The 24,104-nt window shown below is 36.3% G+C and overlaps 3 protein-coding genes across 6 annotated transcripts in view; 2 read left to right on the top strand and 1 right to left on the bottom strand.

Moving 5' to 3' along the window:
• Positions 1 to 15,866, bottom strand: part of LOC106880988 (uncharacterized) — a 34,950-nt gene extending 19,084 nt beyond the window's left edge. For 3 of the 4 annotated variants that reach the window (XR_016238800.1, XR_016238802.1, XM_089344307.1), the window contains exons 1-2: positions 15,709 to 15,866; positions 6,055 to 6,415 (exon numbers count right to left, since the gene is read on the bottom strand). The gene's annotated coding sequence lies outside the window, so the exon portion shown is untranslated. Of the gene's footprint in view, positions 1 to 110; positions 224 to 6,054; positions 6,416 to 15,708 lie in introns of those variants that run through there. The other variant, XR_016238801.1, reaches the window with a different exon arrangement.
• LOC149130445 (uncharacterized) lies at positions 2,218 to 12,597 on the top strand. Its single transcript, XM_089344283.1, has 2 exons — positions 2,218 to 2,370; positions 6,977 to 12,597. Exon 2 carries the CDS (start codon positions 7,265 to 7,267, stop codon positions 12,569 to 12,571), a length of 5,307 nt encoding a protein of 1,768 aa, XP_089200409.1. The 5' UTR covers positions 2,218 to 2,370; positions 6,977 to 7,264; the 3' UTR covers positions 12,572 to 12,597.
• Positions 15,867 to 18,450: 2,584 nt separating the features above from the next.
• Positions 18,451 to 23,636, top strand: LOC149130444 (uncharacterized). Its single transcript, XM_089344279.1, has 2 exons — positions 18,451 to 18,596; positions 21,488 to 23,636. The coding sequence occupies exon 2, from the start codon at positions 21,846 to 21,848 to the stop codon at positions 23,268 to 23,270; it is 1,425 nt and encodes a 474-aa protein (XP_089200405.1). The 5' UTR covers positions 18,451 to 18,596; positions 21,488 to 21,845; the 3' UTR covers positions 23,271 to 23,636.
• Positions 23,637 to 24,104: the final 468 nt, after the last annotated feature.

The raw sequence follows: 24,104 nt of genomic DNA, 5'->3' as shown, positions 1-24,104 counted from the left end.
ATGCACATATTTGTGCAGGTGATGCAACGTGATTTTTACCCGTAGTCCATTGAATAAATGAATATATTTAAAAACGAAATGACAATGGATTATTAATGTTGATAAATCTTTAATGTCTTTCTTTGTGATTATCTCAAATTTTTAAAGGGATTCTCGTCTTCCTGAACTGCTTTCACTTTTCATGTCTGTTCTCATGTTGGAGGGGAACTTTCATTAACTGAGGCTGCAAAAGACCGAGGGAAATTCGCTAGCAAATAACTCACTCCTGGGGTCTTTTCTTTCTCCAGGCCTCCCCCCTCCCCGCCGTCAGCCCTTTTGAGTCTGCTGTTACCAAACACTCTACGAGAACATCTCTATCTCAGCAAGCTCCCAGACAGTTCTTATTGGGTCACCAAACCATTTCTTACAATTACTCCTTAGGTAAAGTCCTTCTGAAATCACAGAGTGTAGGATCCGTTTGGGCTGTTTCATATTTAATTCATATTCCTGGGGCCAAATCATCGGAATTAATGATTTCAATGAATGGTTTCAACTATTATGGCTTTCTTTCTTATACACAATGAAGCCAAAAATGAAGATGAGGCCAACTACAAGAAAACACGATAAAACATCAGAGACAACCCCCTTCATCATCATCATCATCATCATCATCAACTTCTTTTTTATTTAATTAGCCTGGAAACAAAATCTGCTCAAAATATGGGAGATTTTCATGTTGCATCCTTCATTTCCTTGTTAGAAACTCTTAAAATGGTGAATTAGCGGTGTGCTTAGAATGTCGATGAGATAAACTTGCGGTGTTTGTTGCAGTATTTCTGTGCCCTGAGTTCATTTCCAATCGAGGTCGATCTTCCTTATCTCCTTTCCACTTAGATAAAGCATCAATTGCATAATGGGGCCGAGTCTTCTCATTGCCTACTACTTCTCTTCTCTGACAACTAGTCCTATCTCTCCCCTTTATACAGGGGAAGAAATGCCATCTTGTTAAACTGCAACACACTAAAAGCCTTTCTTTCTATTCAAGCAGAACAATAGTCTCTACCTAACACCATCGGAGTCTTGGATTGTTCCCCCCCCCCCCCCCCCCAAAACAATACGTATCTTAAAGAATTCATATTCGCTTGTATGTTCTTATGGAGTGAAATTATGGTTCATCTCCCAGTTATATAAGATGTCTCAGTCCTTTTTGAAACTCAGAAATTATTAAAATTTCTCTTGATATTTAGTCTCCCTTTAAACTCGTCCTTGTCAGTAACGAGTGTTGAATATGACCGATTGTATATTTTTGCTTAGATCTGACATCAACATGGACAGCGTAAGATTCAAATTGAATCAACCTACCACCCTGCCAGGGGCCGGGCCTTTATACTTATTTCAGTTTGTCGACTCCAGGAGAATAAGAAGGAAAGTGGGCATTAGCAGAATTTGAACCGAGAACGTAAAGAGTTGGAACATCTATTGTAAGGGATTGTTTTGGCTCAACACGCTAACATTTCATACAATCTTCCACCTTGGGCCAGATTACAACGCTTTTTCAGTAAATCGATGCCAGAAGAATGAAAGAGGAAAAGTGAAACTGATCTTGGTTGGATTTGAACTGAAGACATGAAAAAGCGGAACGAATTCCACAAGTCATTTTGTCTGACGCTCTGTCGATTCTACCAATCTACAGATCTATGTAGGTTGAGATTAATGAAATAGATACCAGTAATTATACGGCGGCTGTCTACAGCATAGCACAGTTACCAAGCTTTCAATCATGCAAATGCTTTAAGTGTGATACACAGATTTCTCATTTGAACTAATATTGCTTCTGTCTCTCATACTTCATTACTACCATTAGTAAACGCTGAATTGGAGGCTCATGTTGTTGATATTTCATTGAATAACAGCTCCAACATACACGTAAATACACACACACGCGTATACGTACATGCATTAGAGAGTGGGCTTATGTGCAAAGTGATTGGATCTACGTGTGTCTGTGTGTGATCGTCTGATTCTTTGATTCTGCATAACAAACACACATTAAATGCAGGAGCTTGATTGTAACTATTATACATAAACATCTTCAATGAATGCCGATACCATTATAAATTCTAGTTCAGTATTCATGAGTTATTAATGTTTCACACGTTCAAAATAACCTGACTTCATTTTACATGGTTTCGCTTTCTGTACACAATAAGATCTCTGTGCCACGTAAAAATTTCACACGACTGCAGGGTTAAACCTTAAATCGTATAAATACCACCTCACCAGGTTCTGGGCCAACCAGTTTGAGACTCGCTTGAGAATGAAAGGTCCTTGCAGAATAGTCCAGAGATTGAAAGACTTGAGGCTGAAATTCAAACTCAATTATCGACTCTAGTAAGTATTATTGTGGTAATTATTTTAATTAATAATTTTCTAACACATTTACTTTGTTAAATATTCGTTAGAACTATTGCAAACATAAATATACTTTTATACTGGAATTTGTTTTCAGGTAGCATTTTTTAGACTAGACATTGTTCAAACGTTTTACAGCGTTATACCACAAGTAAAACATTTGCATTTCCACAAGATAATATAGAGTTTCGTTACAACAATGTCAGAACTGTTTGATGGAAATGTTCATCTCAGGATACAGTTTTTTAAGTAGTTTAAAGTGGATTTCTAATTCTCAAGTGAAATTTAAAATTTCTAAATTAATTTCAAATCTGTTAAATTAATTGTTTGTTTTTCGTAAACTTAATTCTTTCAAAGCTTAGCCAAGGGAGAAAGGCCCTGCTGATGACCCTTTATTTTTCAGGGTTTGCGAGAGTGGTGAGTGGGAGAAAGACAAACTCAAGTACCACATTAAATACTGAAAGACATCTCGTCCAATGTCTAAGGATTCCATAAGGCCACCACCTTAGAATGGTATTTTGTTTCTAGGCTCCTGCAAAATAAAAAGCAAAGTTGGCCTCACCAGGATTTGAACACAGAATGTAGAGAGAATGCCACAAATATAAATCAGTTAGAAAAAGATCAATTACTAATGACTCTATTAATTGATCTTTTTCTAACTGATTCATATTAAACCTAAAGGCAGCGAGCTGGCAGAAATGTTAGCACACCCAAAAAAATGTTTAGCGGTATCTCATCTGTCCTGAGTTCAAATTCTGCCAAGGTCATCTTTGCATTTCATCCTTTTCGGCTTGATAAATCAAGTACCAGTTGTGTACTGAGGTCGATTTAATCGACTGCCCCCCCCCCCCCCCTCCCCCAAAATTTCGGGTCTTGTGCCTAGAGTAGAAAAGAATATCAAACCTAAAATATAAATGTTAATTGTTCTGGCAATTTCATTTCTATTTGATATCTTGAAGCAAACAAGACATAAAATCAGAGAGAGCTAGCCATCGGACGTCTCCATGCTGGTCAACATCCATGGGCCATTGTTAAAGACTTGCGCTGAAGTATTCAGACAATTGAGTGACTGAGGGAACGATACAATGCCACAAACAGCACAGATGATTGTCCAGGCAGTGGCTGACCGAGGGTTACAACAACATGTCAAGATCGCCACCTACACCAACAGCACTTGCAGGACCAATTCTTCTAGGTGGCAATGGAATCAGTTAGGCACACCCTAGGGAGTCACCACAGATCTATTTGTGCAGAGACAGTTCACTACTGGCTGAGATCTTCTAATCTGTCTTGTTGACGTCTGGCTTGGGGCCCCATTCTCACAGATCGACATCGACAGGCATGTATGCAGTGGGCTCAGAAATGCCAAACCTGGCGATATCAGCAGTGGAGGAGTGTAGTATTCTCTGACAAACGTCGATAATGCATTTGTGGTAGAGCTAGGGTTTGGAGAAGAAGGGTTAACATCATGCTGATGGCTTTGTGGTGGAGAAAGACTCGTGGGAAGGACAAAGCATCATGGGATGCATCGGGGTTGCACTCAACCAGAAACTTGGACTGGTGGCCTTCCAAAACATCGACGAAGGCCAGGCCAATGGAGTAACTGCTGCTCACTACATTGGCCAAGTGTTGAGGCCTCACATCGTGGAACACTTTACCTGTCATCAGAATCATGTTCTAACATGACAACCCCTGTACCCCTGATGCCAGGTTGACAACAGACTTCCTCCAACAACACAACATCCAGGCACGGCCATGGCCTGTCCTAAGCTCAGACTTGAACCCCATAGAGCCCCTGTGGGATGGAATCCAAAGAAGGCCAAATCACATCTAAGGCTGACAACTCACTGCCAGTTTTTAACAGAGTGTGGGCTGCTACTCCCATGGCCTTCATCAATCGTTTGGTGCATTCAATGTACATATGATGCCTGGTGGTAATCAATACTAACATGAGACATTGAATTCATCCCTTTGGATCCAGGAAACTTCATCGTTACTTGACACCTTGTGACGTCAAACATGGTTCAGGAAATGTTTTATAATTAGGAAAGAATGGTTTTTTAATTAGCACTCTTCAATCAATGCTATGGCAGTCTGTTAATAAACCAGCTTCTACTTGGTTCTTATATATATATATATATAATATATATATATATATATATATATATATATATATATATATATATATATATATATATATATATATATATACACACACACAGATTTTTATCTCATTCTGAAAATTTTTTTATAAATACACATGCTGATATATGACCTAAGTTGGACTCCTCATTTGCATAATCACCAAACCTGGAGCTTAACTATAGTCTGTCCATAGCACTTACTCAACATTACCTGACACCTTTGGGTCTTATTGACACCATTACCTCTCATAACCCTATATATATATATATATATATATATACACACACATACGAACATTGAGCTTCAAGGAGACAAGGACAGGAGACCGAGACAAAAACGTGATAGAGGACATAAAAACATTCAGACAGGCAGACAAAAGAAACAGCAATTAGAAGGACAGGCAAAAAAAGATGGGTCATTCGTGGCTTTCTTTCCTCAGTCAAGTCTCAGAGGTCACGACCATTTCAGGCAGCTATACTTGAGATGGTTCAATCTGATTGCCCCACCGAAAAGTCTAAGCTAAGAGCATTAGACTCCTTTGTAAGAAAGCTAGCGAATGTGTACAACAACTAAGACAAAAAAAAAAGGGAGAACATGGTACACAATTATGAATACAAACAGCAAGAAATAACAACAGATGTCTTTCGACTGAGAACGAATCAAATTGAGCTGGCGTGTATAAAGTGAAAGCCTAAAGGCAGGAACATGGGAGAAGATAGAGGGGGGGGTACAGAGGTACAAAGGCTATAGAGGGGATGTCCCATAAGTGTGAGGGGAGATGTTTAGTGATGGTGAAAGAAGTTGGAAGGGATGAGAGGGGGGTATGGTAGATATGTGAGGGAGAGTGGAGGAACATGTCTGTTTTTCACCCACCACTGCTTGACAACCAGTGTTTATGTCACCCTAACTTAGCAGTTCGTCAAAATATACCGATATAATAAGTATCAGGCTGACAATTCTTCATGGTGATGCCCCAGCATGGCCAGTCTAACTGAAGAAGTAAAAGATATATAGATATATATATTACAAATTATGGTGGGGTGATTAATGACATTCTGGTGACTCATCATCATCAGAATGATCCTCCACCCCCTCCTTGGTCTATGAAATAATGACTGTTACTCTATTGACCCCAGGAGGAATGAAAAGTAAAAGTGACCTTCTTCAGGATGTCAGCTCTTTGAATATACATGGACTAAACAAGAACATATTTTTGGAAAAAGCTGGATAAGGCTATGTTGTTGTTGACAACAAATTTTATAAAGAGAAAACCAGATAATTGCAAATATTTCAAGTGTAAAATGATGAGTCACCAGAATGTCATTAATCACCCCACCAATATTTCCTAATCCACCTCATTAAACCCCCAATACTTCATAATAAACTACACTAAGTTATATCTCCTCACCTAACACAAAACAAAACACACTTCCCCTGCCAAACCCCCTTTTCATACAAACACATCTTTCTCATTGCTACCCAAACATTGTCCCTTAAATATAATTAAGATGAACCTACCTTTCGTTAATTAAGCTTATTCATTAACCAATCTTTATTATCTCAATCAGGAACAAATAATAACGATCCTCTCAACATGCTGTGTATCAGTGTGATTATATGAAAGCCCATCTTTTGATAAGCTTTCCAAGTTTAATCAAAGTTGTCTATGATAATTGTGTGGATTATATTGGAATGTTGAGAGATTTACAGCATTTGTCAGGTTAAGAACCAGTTTCAACTCCAGCTTTATTGATATCTTTTAATCCAGGTAAATATGATGGAAACCAAGCCAACCATGACGGTCCCATCATTTGCAGTGCATATAATTCTTATTCCTGATTTGTAGGGATGTGGTATTTCATTATGCAACCATAAATTACTGTAAAATATAATATTAAATCGTTTTATAAGTCAACACCACATTCTACTGTGTTAGCAGTGTTTTTCATATTATTCTATTGATATTCCATAGAAATTATAGTTGGCTCTGATTTTTAGCTAAACCGTTTCGTATTGAGATGTCAGATGTAAACAAGCAATGAGATAAACAACAAGAACAAACAACATTGTTTGTTTCCGTCTGACGTTTCAATATGAAATGTTGTAGCAGGAAATCAGTCCTGGCTATAATTTCTATCGATAATATCTGTAGAAATAACCTCAACAAAATGTTTATATTCCTTCTTACTACAAAACTTTTCACCATCACTTATATTCAGTCGATAAAGATAATGGTGTATTTATATCTTCAAGTTCTATTTCTAAAATGATTATTCCATTGAAAATAGTTTAAATGTTTAACTTCACTGTCAAATAATCAATTTTTAAAAATATATTTAATGAAATGTGTGTTTTCCTTGAAATTGTTTGAACGAATCAAGTAAATATTATTTTATCAAAAGCTTTTCACAAAACTAATAAAGTTTTCATTCTATTTCAGCTTTGTTGTAAAAAATTTGTGAATTTTGAAGAGATAAATTGTATTCGAAAGGAAGAAGACAAAATCAAGAGAAAAGAATATATTTAACAGAACAAGATAATAATTTCATATTCATAAAATGGAGAAGATTAACGAAGAAAACAAAATGTTGGCTCTCATTCCTGCCACAGACTGTGATATAACATCGATTTATAGGGAAACTACACCAATTCTTTCCCAAATATTACATACACAAAACACAAAGAAAACAGAAGAACAGGAAACAAAAGACACAAAGAAATCTGAAAAATGGGAAATGTCCATGTTACCAAATTTTCTTCATATTGTGACATGTTACCGAACATCAATACGTTTATAGATTATGTAAAACATGAATGTAATCACATGGACTCCATGGGTTTAGATGGATCTTGTATTTTACGTAATATCAAACGTAAAATGCAAAGATTTCTGAAAGTTACAAAACAAAATAATGATTTTGTTCACCAAAACCTTGATTGGTTTCAACAAAGACTCTTTGACATTTATGTCACCTGTAACCCATACAACCACAAAACCATTCAACCACCAAAAATAGCAATAAAATATCGTCCTCTTTGCCCAATTGTGACCAGAGAAGCAAAGATTGAGGAACCTGGAGAAGAATGTGACAAAAGCATGATAATATCCAATATTATTGTAATACAGGAGGGAGTGGTAACCTATTCCCACCATTGTATGACAGTATGTTGTGTGACAAGAGACGGTGACAGAAATAATGTCCATTGTCCATCTTCTGTCACCAGTTTCACCAGAATCGGTCAAGACATGGTTCTAGCGACCCTCCCCTTCCAAGAAATGATTCTCATTATCAGCCCCACAACTTTCGAGATTAAAAAGATACATTTGGGGTTGTATATGGTGAGTTACTTGGAACATTCTACACTTATAGGTGTAGAAATGTTTGGTAAGACAGTTTACCAAATTGATTGGGAGAGTAATAGAATTATAGACCAATTCATTACCAAAGAAATACCTACAGATATTGCTGTAGGGGTCCACAATATACTTTTAATTACATTTTCCAGTATTAACAGAGTAATCTGTTACAATATGGATGGCCAACAGTTATGGGAGGTAGAGACCCATTCTCTGAACCTCCCAAGTAAAATATCTCTCTACCAAAGCTATTTCTATGTCCTCCAGGGACAAATTATTTACAGGATTTCGGCTAAAGGTGGTGTGACAATGAGGGACATTGGCAGGAAATGCCACTCTATTTCTGTTGGTAAAGATACCATTTTGGTAACAGATTATTTTGGCAAACCACATGCCATTCAAATAAATGAAGACTTTTGGCCCAAACTGTCATACAACCACCAGCAACATACCCCCAGTTTAAATGGCTATATTGATATTGAGGATTGCTACAATATTACTAATATTCTACCTATGTCAGCATCTTCTATATTAATAACCTATAAGAATAATAAAGCTATATTATTCACTGAGACTGGAGAAATAATTAACCAAAATAATTCAACTTTCCTTGAGATTCCTTCTTGCTTTTGTAGACTCAACTCAAACAGAATTTTAGTGTTTTATCATGAAAAGAAAGAACTTCAGTATATCAACTGTCCTGAACTAAGCAAAGGCCCTTTAATAAAGGTCCAAACTGATTACATTGAAATATGTCATATTGTATCAAATAAGTGTTTAGCTGTGACCACCACTGAAAACAAAAATGAGATCCATATCCTATTGATCAAGGAGGACAAAGTTGACATTATAGAAAGAATTTCTCTGAGACATTATAATGTCGCCATTGCTGCAACTCCAATTAATTTTGTAGTCGTAGATGGAAGCAAAAATAAAATGGTATTTTATTCGACATGTGGTGAAGAACTTTTTCAAAAATACCTTCCATTCTATGGCTACCCTCATCACATCTACTCTGATAATGTTTATTTTTATGTCCTCTTCAAGAGACACTCTATTCTGATATGTTATGATATATATGGAGAAATGAAATGGCAGTGGCAACTGCCTTTCCCTGTTCACCCTCACATTGCTGTTTTCCAAGGGACTGTTTATCTACCGGACACTCAACTCAACAGGGTCCTTCTTTACAAGTATCAGGACCGGTCGTCTGGCTGTTGTTTACACCTGAAAAATCCTTATATCAGAAATCTAAATCTACGACTCAAAGAAAAGGAGAAAGACAAAAAACTTGTCATTGGCGAAATATGTAATCTGGAGAATGGACAGTTGGTGGTGTCCGACATCAACCATGATTGCTTGTTATACATTTCTAATGAAGGAGACATTGTGTCGGGATTATCTCTGCCGTCTCCAGCTACGGATATATGTCGATGGGATTCTCATCAAATAGGTGTCACATTACCCCTACAGAAACAATTAAGGGTCATTGGAAACCTATCAAAGACAGTGAGAAGTGTATCATTAGGGCAGCCTTATGTACGGGTGTGTAAGATGGGTGAAGGTGAAATTGTTTGTTATTGTGATAAACCATCACATTTAGATATTTTAGCCATTAAGAAAAATTATAATCAAGTTGAAACAATTAAGACAATTAATATCCCTTTTCTAGTGAAAGCATTAGCAATAGAAAATAAAACACAAAAGCTATTAATTGTTACTAAGAGAAGAGTATTTCAATGCTGCACTAGTGTTGGTGGTGGAGGTCATGATGGTAGACATCGTCGTCGTAGAAGTAGTAGTGGTAGTAGTAGTGGTAGTGATAGTAGTAGTGGTAGTGGTAGTCATAGTAGTAGCGGTAGTCATAGTAGTAGTAGTAAGACTGTCCACAGTGTTTTACTATCCCAAATGAAACCTCCCCCCAATCTCTATGGTGGTTGTATAGATAAAATGTTTATCTATCTGATAGACAACACTCGTATGTTTGCCATAAATGATCATAATTTGGTGTTGAGAGATCTGGTTAAAAACAACCAAGCTGATGTTTTTATCGACCTGGTAGATGTATTTTCCAGAAACATTTCTGTCAGTGAAATGTTGTCATCTTCTTTATATCTGCAAGACCTGACAGTTTCTGATAAAGCCAGACATATTCCTTTCCCTCAACAAATGGGAGAGAAAGAACCAGCAGGGATTCATCATTTGGTTATAACTGAAAATAATCTGATTGCAGGATGGGACGAGTGGATTAGAAACATTAAGCTATTCACATTTGATGGTCAACTTTTGGATTCTGTCAAACTGAATGTTAATGGATTTATTAAAATGTGTCGATGGCAGTCAAACACACTGGTCATTACGAATAGAGATTATGATTATGGTGGTGATGATAAATATCAACTGTGGACATTAAAAGTGGAATTTCCATTGTCGTTGGTAATTTACCAAACGAGAAATAAATATAGATGTATGGCTTCTTTATCAAACAATCAACTGGTTTTTAGTAAATGGAGATATGACAGTCATTTGTATTTTGTTGATATGGATGAGATACATTCGAGTGTGAAGGAAATAAAACAAATAGACATACCCGAACCATTATTAACAAGAAAAGAAGATGGAAATTATTCAAATGACATCAAGGATATTAAAGTTACTGCTGAAGATGTCATTATTGTCTTCCACAGAAGATTCATCATTTTCTTCAACAGTGATGGTCAATATTTACATTCAGTCAGACACTACATGGAGTGTTATTTTGGTGGTTATGACAGGATGACAATTGATGACAGTTTTTTGTACATTCATGGGGAGTGGGAAAAATATTTCGGTTTATCCGGATATCAAAACATTTTGTGTTTGACCCAGAATGGAGAATACAAGGGAATATTTTTAAATAAAAGAATTTATAAACATGAAGTATATTTCTCCAGTATAAACTGTAAAGGACCAAGATTTGTTGGAAGCCCCAGGAGGATATGGAGAGAGAATGAATTGTATGTTGAAGGGTTGTTTATGGTGAATCGAGAAAGGTTCCCGGTTGCTCGTTTACAAACAGACGAATTTGCTGTTCAAGTGAAAGATATTGACATCTCTGATGAAGGAAAGACAGTTGTGTGTGAAAAAGCCAATAATGGAAATGTTAAAATATTTGATGAAGACGGGGAGCTGCTATGTCACGGAAATGTGGCAAGTTTAGTTGGTGGTGTGTGTTTTACACAAGAAAAACACATAATGGCCACGGTTCCCAAAAGAAAAGAAATATTTCAACTGAATGGAAAAAATTTGAAGACATCTCAAGCTTGGACAAGTCTCATCCCTTATGGTGTAATATGGAGAAAAGTGGGGGGTATTTACTGGTGTCAACATATTGAATTGATTGAATGTCATTGCATAAAGATTGATGGGGACCAAGTGAAGGTTCTGGAATCTGTGTCGTTATTAAATCTTGATTCTGGTCTTTGTTTCCCTTCCATTACATCTCAGACAAACAAGGAAATATTCAGTAATGAATTAATTAATAAATTGGAATACAGAGGAGGAGATGGAGATGGAGGAAGAAGAGGTGAATCAGGTGAAATAATTAGTAAAGGTAGATTAAAGGTGAGATGTGGTAATTACATAGCGGAGATTAATAATTCAGGAATTGATGAAATATCAGTGAGGAGACTTCCATATAGAACAGCAATGGTCCCTTTTTCCATTCCTGCATTCGAGGAACCTGTTTGTTATGATTTTAGGGACATTAGGGACTGGAGGAGTAAACTAATTAAGTTAGATGAGAATGTGAGTGTGTTGATGTTTCGAGAAAGTCTCACATTAATCAGAACAACAACAACAACAGTGGACATACTTCAACATGAACAACAAGAAGAACCACTGGACATTTGTCGGTGGACAGATGAATGTTTCATTGTCACCTTTGGGAGAGAAATGAGGGTCTTCAACAGGGATCTCTGTCGTTTAAAAACCATCAGAACTGAGAAATACTACAACAGGATTTATAAATACGACAATCAACTCGTGTGTGGTGGTCATTATATTAGAGACATGACTCCAGAAGAGAGAGAAGAGAAATACAGAAGAATATGGGAGAACAACAAGGATTACTATTATTGGAAAGACCCCGACATCTTTGACTCTTATTATGTGGATGTGGTTGATATGGAAGATGGGAAATGTAAAGATGAAGTGTGTTGGGGGTGGATGAGGAGATATTTAAGGTTGGAGGGAGAGGAAGGGGCGGAGGATGTGGGGGTCACATCTTTTGGTGATGTTGTTGTTGTGAGGAGGGAGGAGTTTGGATGGTGGAAAGATTGGTGTTTTGTGGAATGGTTCAGGGAAAAGTCTTTGGTGAGGAGGATAAGAATAAAAGAAGGAAGAATGTATTCTGGAGTGGAATTTTATATTGCAAGACCTCATTTAACCATAATTGGTGAATGTGTTTATATAACAGATAAAAAAAACAATATTTACGAAATACCTGGACATATTGAAGAGGAAACACCTGATAATGAAATCCTGAGATTAGAAAATAATCCAAAATATTTATTCCTCAGAGGAGATGAAAATGAAGTCTTTCAAGTTCTTGGTTTGGATGTTTCAGAAAATTCTTTGATGGTTTTTGGAATTATTCCTGGACGTCAATCTTTTGCTTTCTTTCATTATGACAAATAAATATTTCCAGAAATATTAAACTTCAATCTTCTTCTTTCTTCTTCTTATTATTATTATTGTAAATGGCTTCACCCGGGATTGGAACCTGCATCGCATACATTGCATTCTACACACTAACAATCAGTGTTGTAACATTCCTCAACACACTCTCTTTGTGTGTGTGTATATATATATATACACACACATATTTAGGAATGTATAGAAATAAGGCTATAAACCTGAATATGAACTCACTTTTGAATGTATAAACATAAAGAGGTGCTCCAGCAGGGCCGCATTCAAATCACTGAAAACTAGTTTTAATAAAATGTGTATATATACATGATTGTTTGTGTTTAAATATGCACGTTTGTGTATATAATATATATGCATGTATGTATGTGTCTGTGTGTGTGTGTGTGTATATATATATATATATATATATATATATATGTGTGTGTGTGTGTGTGTGTGTGTGCATGTATGTATAATGTATGTCTGGTGGCAAACCAGTGACTTTCCTGTCATTGATTCTCCATTAAAAAGCAGACGACCGAAAGCAACACCAACAAACGAGAAACACCACCACCACCATCATCATCACCCCCCTCCCCCGCTACCACCACCATCATCATCATCACCACAACCACCACCGCCGCTGACTACTCCCACCACCACCATCATCATCATCACCACCGACAACTCCCACCACAACCACCACCGACTACTCCCACCACCACCATCACCGTCGTGTGTGCAGTCTGCATCTGACAGTTTTTAACGTTTAATAAGATTGTTGTTGTTGTTGTTGCAGTGACCGTTCAACTGCACACACGCACAACCATTGCCTTTCCTCCTCGCAGGGTTGTTGTTGTTGTTGGGGTTCATACAAAATAGAAGGACACTTTAAGAAGCATTCATTAAAAGCTTTCCCATAGCTGGTCATTTTCCATGCTAGAAATAGAAACCAAGTCACTTCTAATTTACTTTATTTTTCATATAAATTTGAAGGACAGTTAAGAAGCATTTAGAAATGAAATTCGCCTCTATAAGGTCTCATTTCATGCTAGAAACAGCCTCCAAAACCTTCACATTTTTGTTTTATCACAAATAAAAATCGAAGGACAATTTACAAAGCATCCATGTCAAATATTCTCCTATAGATGGTCTAACATCATGCTAGAAATAACAGCCAAAGACTCTGAAATGTGTATCGTTTTTTCATAAAAAAGTGAAGGACACTTTCAGAAGCAACTCTAAAAATATTGTCCTGGGGCGGTTTAAGTGTAATATATTATAAAAGTATGCATCTATGAGTTTTATGTGTTTAAAAAACATAGCAAAGACGTGTGTGTATATGTGGGTATATATCAATATACATGTGTATAAATGTTCCTTTATGGTGTATATGCTTCTTCACTAAGAACTTTCAGAAAAATGGATATTCTTCATGGAATTTCATACAAATATGCTTCAGATGGTGTAGATTCCGATTAATATGGGCATTTATTGGAAAAACCATTTTTTTTTCTTTCATAACAAAAGGCGAATCTTGTGAATTTTCTAAAACTACTTTTCCCACCCAGGGACAAACGGTTTTCACAATGAATTCCGATTTAATCGGAATCTAAACCATCTGAAGAATATTTGTTGAAAATTTCATCAAAAAATTTTCATTTTGTGAAAGTCGTGAGGAAGCAAATTCGCCCTAACTACAGATAAATACCCCCGTCGACTTTGTTTCCTCATAACTTGCGGGAAAATGGATATTTTTTAATGAAACTTTCAACAAATAATCGCTTAGATCCTGTAGATTGAGTATTTGTAAGGATTTGTTGGAAAAACATTTTCTGAAGGGTTGCGGAAAGGAGTTTCACAAAATTCACAGGAATTTTGCTCCCTCATAAATTTGAGGAAAATGGATATTTTTGAATGAAATTTTATAGAAATAACTTTCAAACGATGTAGATTACGATTACAAAGAAATTTGTTGGTAAAATGTTTTGTAAGGGGTCGAGGAAAAAGTGTGTGATTTAAGGGAGATTTGGCTGTTGTTTCTAGCACACCACCCTCCTTGTCTTCTGTTTTTTTTCTCAAATAATCTTTTGATGTTTTTTTTTTTCCAATATTTTCCCTCAGAAACACATTTATGTTATAAAAACTAAAAAGAATATATCTAAAATGTATGATTATTATTTTCAGCCCCATTTCCTGGCCCCGATTCTTTCTCTTGATATAATTGTCAAATATTGGAGAGCCTGAGATTATTATTATTGCTGGGATTTATCCACAGTGATTTAAATAAGAGTTTATGTAAAAGAGGATTTCTTCGGAGAGCATCCTTTCCTCTTAGAAAATGGTTTTCTTTTCTTACACACACACACGGCTTCACTTGGTTGGTTTGCTAATGAAAATCGAAATGACCATTTTCTTCTTCTTCTCTTAGCTTATTATATCCCAGCAATGGACCATGCGTGTGTTACGTTGGCATCATCGTTCCATAAAATATGTTTCTCGGGGGAGGGAGAAATATTGAAAAGCATCAATAGATGTGAGAGTAAGAAAGAAGATGTATATAAAATTGTGTAGAAACGTATGTGTGTGTATATATGTTTGTGTATAAATTATACATGTATATGATTAAGTTTCAAAAAGAAATATCGCAAGATATTAGAATATTTAATGTATTGGATAATTTCCGACTCTATTCTATAGGATTGCCGATACATTAATATAGACGTAAATATATAACCCAAAATTATATACACAGGAAAGCAGAATATTATATATGCATACATATTTATACATACAATTATATATTCTTATACAAAGCTTTCTTGCACACACAAACATTCAGTCCCACTGAGTGGCACCTTGGGCAAGTGTCTTCTACGATAGACTTGGGTCGACCAAAGCCTTCTGAGAGGATTTGGTAGACGGAAACTGAAAGAAGCCCGTTGTATGTTGCGTTTGGCCCCGAACATCGTTTGACAATGGATGTTAGTGTGTTTACGCCCGCGTAACTTAGCGATTCGGCAAAAGTCACTGATACAATAAGTACAACGAATAAATCCGGGATCAGTCTGTCCGTCTAGAGGTGGTGCTCCAGCATGGCCGTAGCCAAATGATTGAAACAGATAAAAGAAAAAAAAGAATACCTTATGATATGCATAGAGAAATGGTAAGAGGAGAAATGAAATCCATCTGTGACCACCCATGCTTAAGGACATTTGATGATATTTCTGGTCAGGCATCACACAAACTGCTCAGTCTGGAGTCTCCGCCGCTTCCCGTTCAAGTGTGTCTGTCTGTTGCCTAGCAACAACAATTTGAATGAAAAAGAAAACGCGGGAAAAAAAGGCGGAAAATCCGAGCTTAAAAACTGTCTAAAACAGACATTGTCAGTATTTTTATGAATTAAATAATGTTAATTGGCATAAAATGTGTCACAAGTCAGTCTCTCTCTCTCTCTCTCTCTCTCTCTCTCTCTCTCTCTATATATATATATATATATATATATATATATATACACACACACACAATTCTCTTCATTTGTTTTCTGTATATTTGATACTGATCGATGTTCAATATTACTCAAAGTAAAATCGTAGAAGCCTCTCAATTCGCATTTCAGCCAACAAATATTGGTCTGCTCATTGAGAAATACTATTTTTGCAATCACAACCAGACCCTAAGTCTTTAAAAATAACAAGATTGAATAAACCAAGACCCATAAGTTTTTTTCATCAAATCATTAAATAAACTAACAGCAGAAATAAAACCTTCGTGACCATAAGAACTTTGGTAAAATGTTTGTCTTTCTTGATTGTCTGTCATGTTCAATGCTATTTAAGTCTCTTTTGATACTCCAGCAGGAGTCAGGCATCATTAGTTTGTCCCACCGTCCCTGGTCGCTCTCTGCCATTGTCTTGATATCCTGATGGAATCGTTCTCCTTGCTCATCACTCTCTTCGCATAAATGGCTTATGTAAAAAAAGGAACCTTTAATACCCATATTAGCACCTATGTCCTCTAGACTTTTCCATTAATTCCTTGTAATTTTCGGCCCGGCGATTGCCCAAGAATTTTCTCACCACGTCAACATACGCTATCCAAGCACGTAATTTCCAAGTCATTCATTGAATTAACAAACTTATCAATCCCTAATTAAAAACTGGCGAAGGGGGAAATTGGAATTTTGAAAACGTGCTTTTTGGACAAAATCCTAATTTCCTATAACGAAAACATACGCATCTGAAGAAATTTAGGAAAAAGAAAAACAAAATACACCTCAGCTTCAATTGAAATGACCTTTTTTTTTTTTTTTTATAATTCGTGTTTGTGATGAGCGTGTTCAAAAACCTGATCTTTGATATAAACTTAAAAGGAAGTTTTTTCAGAGATCATGTCGTTAAGCTATTGTTTCTAGCATGTCAGAGGTGATATCTGCGGCTCGCTACATTTTTTTTTTCTTTTTTCAAAGATTTCTTCGCATTCTTATGTATTTGATATAGAAGATTAGGATTTTGCCCACAAAATATATTTCTAAAATTCTAATTTTCCTTATCCTCCAGTTTTTTAAATTTCTAACTTCTATAGAATTTTTTCTTTCTGTAATTCACGTAGAATATAAAGATTACAAATATTTAAGAATTAAAAAAAAAATTTTTTTCTTGAAGAAACACTCAAATTTCCAAACACATTTAGCATTTTTGAAAGTGGGGAAGTTTTATCGGAAATCGTGTAGCTTAGCTGTTGTTTCTAGCATGTCGGGCTTTCTGGTGGTGGTCTGATAATATTTTTCGTCTGCTACTTCAGTAGAATCACCTACACATCCATCACCTACACATGCATAGGCATGTGTAGGTGATGGGTCGGCGGGATGCGGAGGTGCAGTGAGGGTTTCTTTATGAATTTAAATTTTTAAAAAACTCATACATTCGTAATCTCTAAAGGCATTAAAATAAATCAAAAAAAGTTAAGAATTAAGAAGTGGTAAGTAGCTTGCTCACGAACCACATGGTTCCGGGTTCAGTCCCACTGCTTCGCACCTTGGGCAAGTGTCTCCTATTATAGCCTCGGGCCGACCAAAGCCTTGTAAGTGGATTTGGTAGACGAAAACTGAAAGAAGCCCGTCGTATATATATATATATATATATATATATATATATATATATATATATATATATATATATATATATATATATACATATATATATATATATATATATATATATATATATATATATATATATATATATATATATAAATTAGAAATATAATATTTCTAAATCTCTCAGAGAGATTTAAGCAGTAGTGGAGCGATAAAGTTGTAATATATTGTCAACTTAATGTGACAATCCCAATAAGGGAACACACTACTGCCGTTTAGCCCTAGGAAGCTGGACCGCTTCTTGTCCACTACATATGTATGTATGTGTGTGTATATGTTTGTGTGTCTGTGTTTGTCCCCCCCAACGTCGCTTGACAACCGATGCTGGTGTGTTTACGTCCCCGTAACTTAGCGGTTCGGCAAAAAGTGAACCGATAGAATAAGTACTAGGCTTACAAAAAAATAAGTCCTGGGGTCGATTTACTCGACTAAAGGCGTTGCTCCAGCATGGCCGCAGTCAAATGACTGAAACAAGTAAAAGAGTAAAAAGAGTAAAGAATCAAAATTTGGAAAACGCGATATCTGGGCAAAATCGTATTCTCCTATCGAAAACATGACAATCCGAAGACATTCACCATTTAGGGGTCAACTTTGCCTTTCCCCTTTTTGCTGGGGTTCAATAAAATAAATACCAGTTGACTACTGAGGTCCACCTACTCGACTTATGCCCCTTCCCCCAAAATTGTTGGCCTTGTGCCATAATTTGAAACCAATATTTCATACGCATGCGCACTAAACGCACTTCCGCCTCCATTCATTACATCTTGACAAACGTGTCTTGTTCATTCTTAACCCCCAAACACAATTATAATACATTTCTCTACCACTTGACGCACTTCTAACAACAACACTATCCTTTATAAGAACAATTCCGTAAGTATTAAACAAGGAAAGCATTTAATCTTTTAATACTTTCTGTCTCAGATGTCCTTTGTTTTGTTCGTCATTTGGCTGCTATTTCTAGCTATGGAGGCTACCACCTACACGATCCATCGTTTCCACGTTAGTTTGTTGTGTGTTTTAGTTGGAGAAATATTCTCAAATACACTGCAACCACAGAAATTTTGAAATGCAGGTGTTCTTGCAGATCCGGAATCTCCGCCGTCGATATAGTGTGTTCCCGTAACCCCCCCCCCCAAATCCCTAAATGGGTGCAGTCCATGATCTTTACCTCCGCGCCCCAATTGGTCATCATAGTGGTTGAAGTTCCAGTTAGAAACATAAGTCATTGGGTAAATATATTTCATTTCCAAGAAATTTCTCCTTAACTTTCGGTAAATGTTGAGAAGTACACCCGCACGCGTTTCACTAAAAAAAACCCCAAAACAACTCAGATGTTTTGCGTGGAATCAAGTTCCCTGGACTCCTAATGTGCCCCAAACCCCTTGTTTTTTTTCAAAAAAAAAAGGGCGGGGGGTTGAAAATAAGAACAAGGGAATCATTGGAAATTTTCTCATTAGTGGCTGTGTGGTAAGTAGCTTGCTTACGAACCACATGGTTCTGGGTTCAATCCCACTGCGTGGCACCTTGAGCAAGTGTCTTCTACTATAGCCTCGGGCCAATCAAAGCCTTGTGAGTGGATTTGGTAGACGGAAACTGAAAGAAGCCCGTCGTATATATATGTATGTGTGTGTGTGAATATGTTTGTGTGTCTGTGTTTGTCCCCCTAACATCGCTTGACAACCGATGCTGGTGTGTTTACGTTCCCGTAACTTAACGGTTCGGCAAAATGTAAACCGATAGAATAAGTACTAGGCTTACAAAGAATAAGTCCTGGGGTCGATTAGCTCGACTACAAAGGCGGTGCTCCAGCATGGCCGCAGTCAAATGACTGAAACAAGTAAAAGAGAGTTCAATGAATTACGGTGACCTAATACGTCACAAAACCCTTTTAAGGGCTAATGCAGTTTCGCACCTCTCCTTGAAAAATGCATTTTTTTGAAAATATTTTCCGGATTCCTACGTTTTAGATGTCGGAGATTACGAATATGCAAAAAAAGAAAAAAAATTAAATCCCCCCTCCCCCACCAATTTGAAATTTTGATTTTGTTGCGAATAGACGGACATGTGCAAATTTAAATTAAATACAGACAAAAACATTGAAGTGGACAGAATTTGCGTTTTGCTTATGTTTGCCTCAAATAATCGTAAATAGTAATTGAATGTAAATTAAATATACACCAAGTATATTTGCCCCCTAAATGTGGCGGACCCATAGGGGACGATGCTACTGTTGTTTATAGCCCCAGGAAGACGTCTCCTCCAGCTGTCTAACGACACGCTGTCTGTGTCCGATTTATTATTGCTTAAATATACACCATTTTATGAGAAACAAACAATATGTTTAATAATTAACGTTATAAAGTTTAATAAGGGGGTTCAAATTTTGGACATTTTCATCCATTCCTTTATTTGTCTGTCTCTGTTTATCCCTATCCGTTTACTCACATCTATATAGTCAGATCTCTCTGTCTGTCAATCAAAGAGGACAAGAAACGTTAAGGCAAGGCAAACATCTCAAGTCATATACATTATTATTATCAGGAAAAAAAATTCAAAGTCTTACAGCTGTTTCTGGGATATGCCAGAGTATGAGATATTCCATCATCAGAGACAAATAGAGAAAATGAGAAGTGTATAGATTAATGAAATGACAGCGTAGAGGACAGGCGTAAAGCAATAAGGAGATAAAGAGGGAAGAAAAAAGAAATGGACTTATATCTACAATATATGTATATATAAATGGCGGTGCCCCAGCATGGCCACAGCTCATGAGCTGAAACTAGATAAAATGAAAAATATGTATGTATATATATATTATTAATGCGTGTGTTTCTCCCCCCCTCCTAACAACACTTGACTACCCGTGTTGGGATGTTTATGTCTTTGTAACCTAGAGGTTTGGCAAAAGTGGCTGATAGAATAAATACTAGGCTAAAAAAAATAAGTGGTGGGGTTGATTTGATTGGCTGAAACTTTTTAAGGTGGTGACCACAGATAAAACGACTAAAACAATGTATATATATATATATATATATATATATATATATATATATATATATAAGGATAAGATCGATATTTAAAATATTGATCTTATCAAGTGGTCAGCATGGGAATAAAAACCATCAAAGGTAATAATTATTTAAAATTATAATTATGATATTCTGTCCGGATCGCACGAGAAGTTTTTAGGCGGGCTATTTAAGCTAGTCGTGTGCATACGTGCACATATATGTATGTATACGTCCGTATATGTAAGTATACTGTTTATATACATGTATTTGTATTTATGTACTTGAGTATATTCCACCGATGAAGGCAAAGCATTATTATTTATGCAAAGCCAGAAATCCAGGATTTGGAATTATCTTGTTTTTTTACTGGTTTATTTGGCCTTCGTCTTTGCTACTCATGCTATGTGGACATTTATTATGGTTTTAGAGTCAGGATTTGACTGCTATTTTTCAGCGTGGTGGTATCTCTTAGATACCCTGTATTATAATTTTATATATATATATATACACACAAACACACACACACACACATATACATATCCATATTAATGTTATCTAATATGAATGAGTTGCTGGAGTTTAGAAATATGTTAGCTTTGCACAAGATTTTCTAATGTAAATTTTAATAAATTAAAAAGTTCTTTTGTTCAAGTAAATATTTATTTCTAGAGTTTATCTCTATGGAAATGTTGAATCTGTATTTTCTAAGTAGCCTCTATATGTTACACTGTTGTTTCTTTATTATTTCAGAATATCAGATGACATTGGAATAACTGAAGATACATTCTCATTATTTATCTTCTTTTAAAGACCAAAATGAAAATATTCTACAGAACAGATATAGAAGATTGTTTCTATAAATCTATGATAGAATTCCTACGATATATTTACTCTGAAATGTGTTAATAGCAAACTTTCAGGACATCACTGGCTGGAGTGTCTACAAAATGAGTCTGGTTGCAAATTAAACTTGGATAAATTTACTGCAGAGTTTTAGGTCAAAGGTGACACTGGACAGAAATACAGCAGTTGAAATATTTGTAAACAAAAGATTACAGAAGCAAAAAGAAGAAAAATATATATCTATTGGGATTTTAGAAGAAGAAGAATGGAAAAGAGTGAGAAGCTAAAAGATCTGACTTTTCCAGAAGATACAGAACAAGGGGAACAAAAATTGTCACATGACTGTGATGTCTGTAAAAAGTCATTCTCTCAAAAGGGCCACTTAAATAAGCACAAATGTATTCATACAGGAGAGAAGCCATTTTACTGTAACATCTGTGGTAAATCATTCTCTCAAAAAATTAACTTGACTACACACAAACGTATTCATACAGGAGAGAAGCCATATCATTGTGGTGTCTGTGGTACATCATTCTCTCACCAAAGTACCTTAAATGATCACCAACATATTCACACAGGGGAGAAGCCATTTTACTGTGACATCTGTGGTAAATCATTCTCTCAAAAAATTAACTTGACTACACACAAACGTATTCATACAGGAGAGAAGCCATATCATTGTGGTGTCTGTGGTACAAGATTCTCTCAAAAAAGTGCTTTGAATAACCACCAGCATATTCATACAGGAGAGAAGCCATTTGACTGTGACATCTGTGGTAAATCATTCTATCACAAAAAGAACTTGATTGACCACAAACATGTTCATACTGGAGAGAAACCCCATCACTGTGATGTCTGTGGTACATCATTCTCTGACCGAAGTGCTTTAAATTCTCACAAACGTATTCATACAGGAGAGAAGCCATATCAGTGTAACATCTGTAGTAAATCATTCTCTCAAAGTAGTGCTTTAACTTTTCACAAACATATTCATACGGGAGAGACACCATATTCTTGTGATATTTGTGGAAAATCACTTTCTGGCAAAAGTGCTCTAACTTATCATAAACGTATTCATACAGGAGAGAAGCCATTTCGCTGTGACATCTGTGGTAAATCATTCTCTCAAAAAATTACCTTGACTACACACAAACCTACTCATACAGGAGAGAAGCCATATCACTGTGGTGTCTGTGGTACGTCATTTTCTCACCAAAGTACTTTAACTTTTCACAAACGTATTCATACAGGAGAGACACCATATTCCTGTAATATCTGTGGTAAATCACTTTCTGGCAACAGTGCTTTAACTTATCATAAACGTATTCATACAGGGGAGAAGCCATATCACTGTGACATCTGTGGTAAATCCTTTTCTGTAAGCAGTAACTTAATTAGTCACAGACATATTCATGCAGAAGAGAAGCTGTATCATTGTGGTGTCTGTGGTAAATCATTCCCTTCAGCCATACTCGTCACCAGACACAAGCGTATTCACACTGGAGAGTCACCATATCACTGTGATATCTGTGGTAAATCATTCTCTCAAAGTGGCAACTTAGCTACTCACAAACATTTCCATACAGGAGAGAAGCCATATCACTGTGATATCTGTGGTAGGTCATTCACTCAACATGGTAAATTAACTTCTCATAAACGTGTTCATAAGGGGACAAAGCAATCCCATTGATAGTTGTTGTGGGTCCTTCTCTGTAAATTGTGACTTAACCCTTTACCATGCAGATTATTCTGTTGAATGTGATGTTACTGTCAATTTGTCATGCATTCTCTCACAGCTTTCAAATTTTGAAGACGTGATTGTTTGCTTTTAGAGTGACATTGTAGGGTAGGTGTAAGAGGCCAACTCTGGCTTGTTGGAACATAAACAGGTAGAACAGATATGGCCGGTTTAAATGCTAAAGGGTCAACAGTAGAAGTACCAACATTTATCACTTCTTACAGGGACCATAGCAGTGACTTTTGACAGGCATTGAAAATCTTTAATACAATTTATTTTAAATATAAGCAAATGCAGTGAATAAAGGATTTGAAAATACATTCTTTTAGCATTTATTTACCTTCACAACCTTGCTACCAAGGAGGTGGCCGGTCAAAAATATATTGTAAATTAATAAGAGAAGGATATACATACAGACAGGGCGAGGGTGGCCCGTAAGTCCCTACCCCTCCGTATATCCAGTGGCCCGGGAACAAAATTTGCTTAGGGGGTGCAAACTCAGTTTCAAAATTTGGCATTACTGGAGAAGTGTGGATCCGAGTTCTGGGAGTGTGCATGTCACAAATTTGCGCATGCACCTGCGTTAGTTGTAAGTAGTCGAATTTAGCACACAGGTAAAAAACGAGACGCGCGCTACTTGCTGTAAATGGAGGGTGGGTTAACCATCTAATACAAGAAGAAAATTGCAGATAAATTGAATAAAAACATGAAAAATAACCAAATGATATTTCATTGAAAAGTAAACCATTCTGAAAGATAGTTCAGAATGTTTTCAAAACATTCATC

Source organism: Octopus bimaculoides, chromosome 28 (assembly GCF_046866305.1).
Source record: "Octopus bimaculoides isolate indiv1 chromosome 28, ASM4686630v1, whole genome shotgun sequence".
Taxonomy (NCBI): Eukaryota; Metazoa; Mollusca; class Cephalopoda; order Octopoda; family Octopodidae; genus Octopus; species Octopus bimaculoides.
Note: the sequence above shows the minus strand (reverse complement) of the source record. Positions and strands in the feature narration are given on the sequence as shown.

What these genes read in the sequence shown, in the direction of transcription:
- LOC149130445 (XM_089344283.1), top strand. Translation starts at nt 7,265, where the DNA reads ATGGGAAATGTCCATGTTACCAAATTTTCTTCATATTGTGACATGTTA.
- LOC149130444 (XM_089344279.1), top strand. Translation starts at nt 21,846, where the DNA reads ATGGAAAAGAGTGAGAAGCTAAAAGATCTGACTTTTCCAGAAGATACA.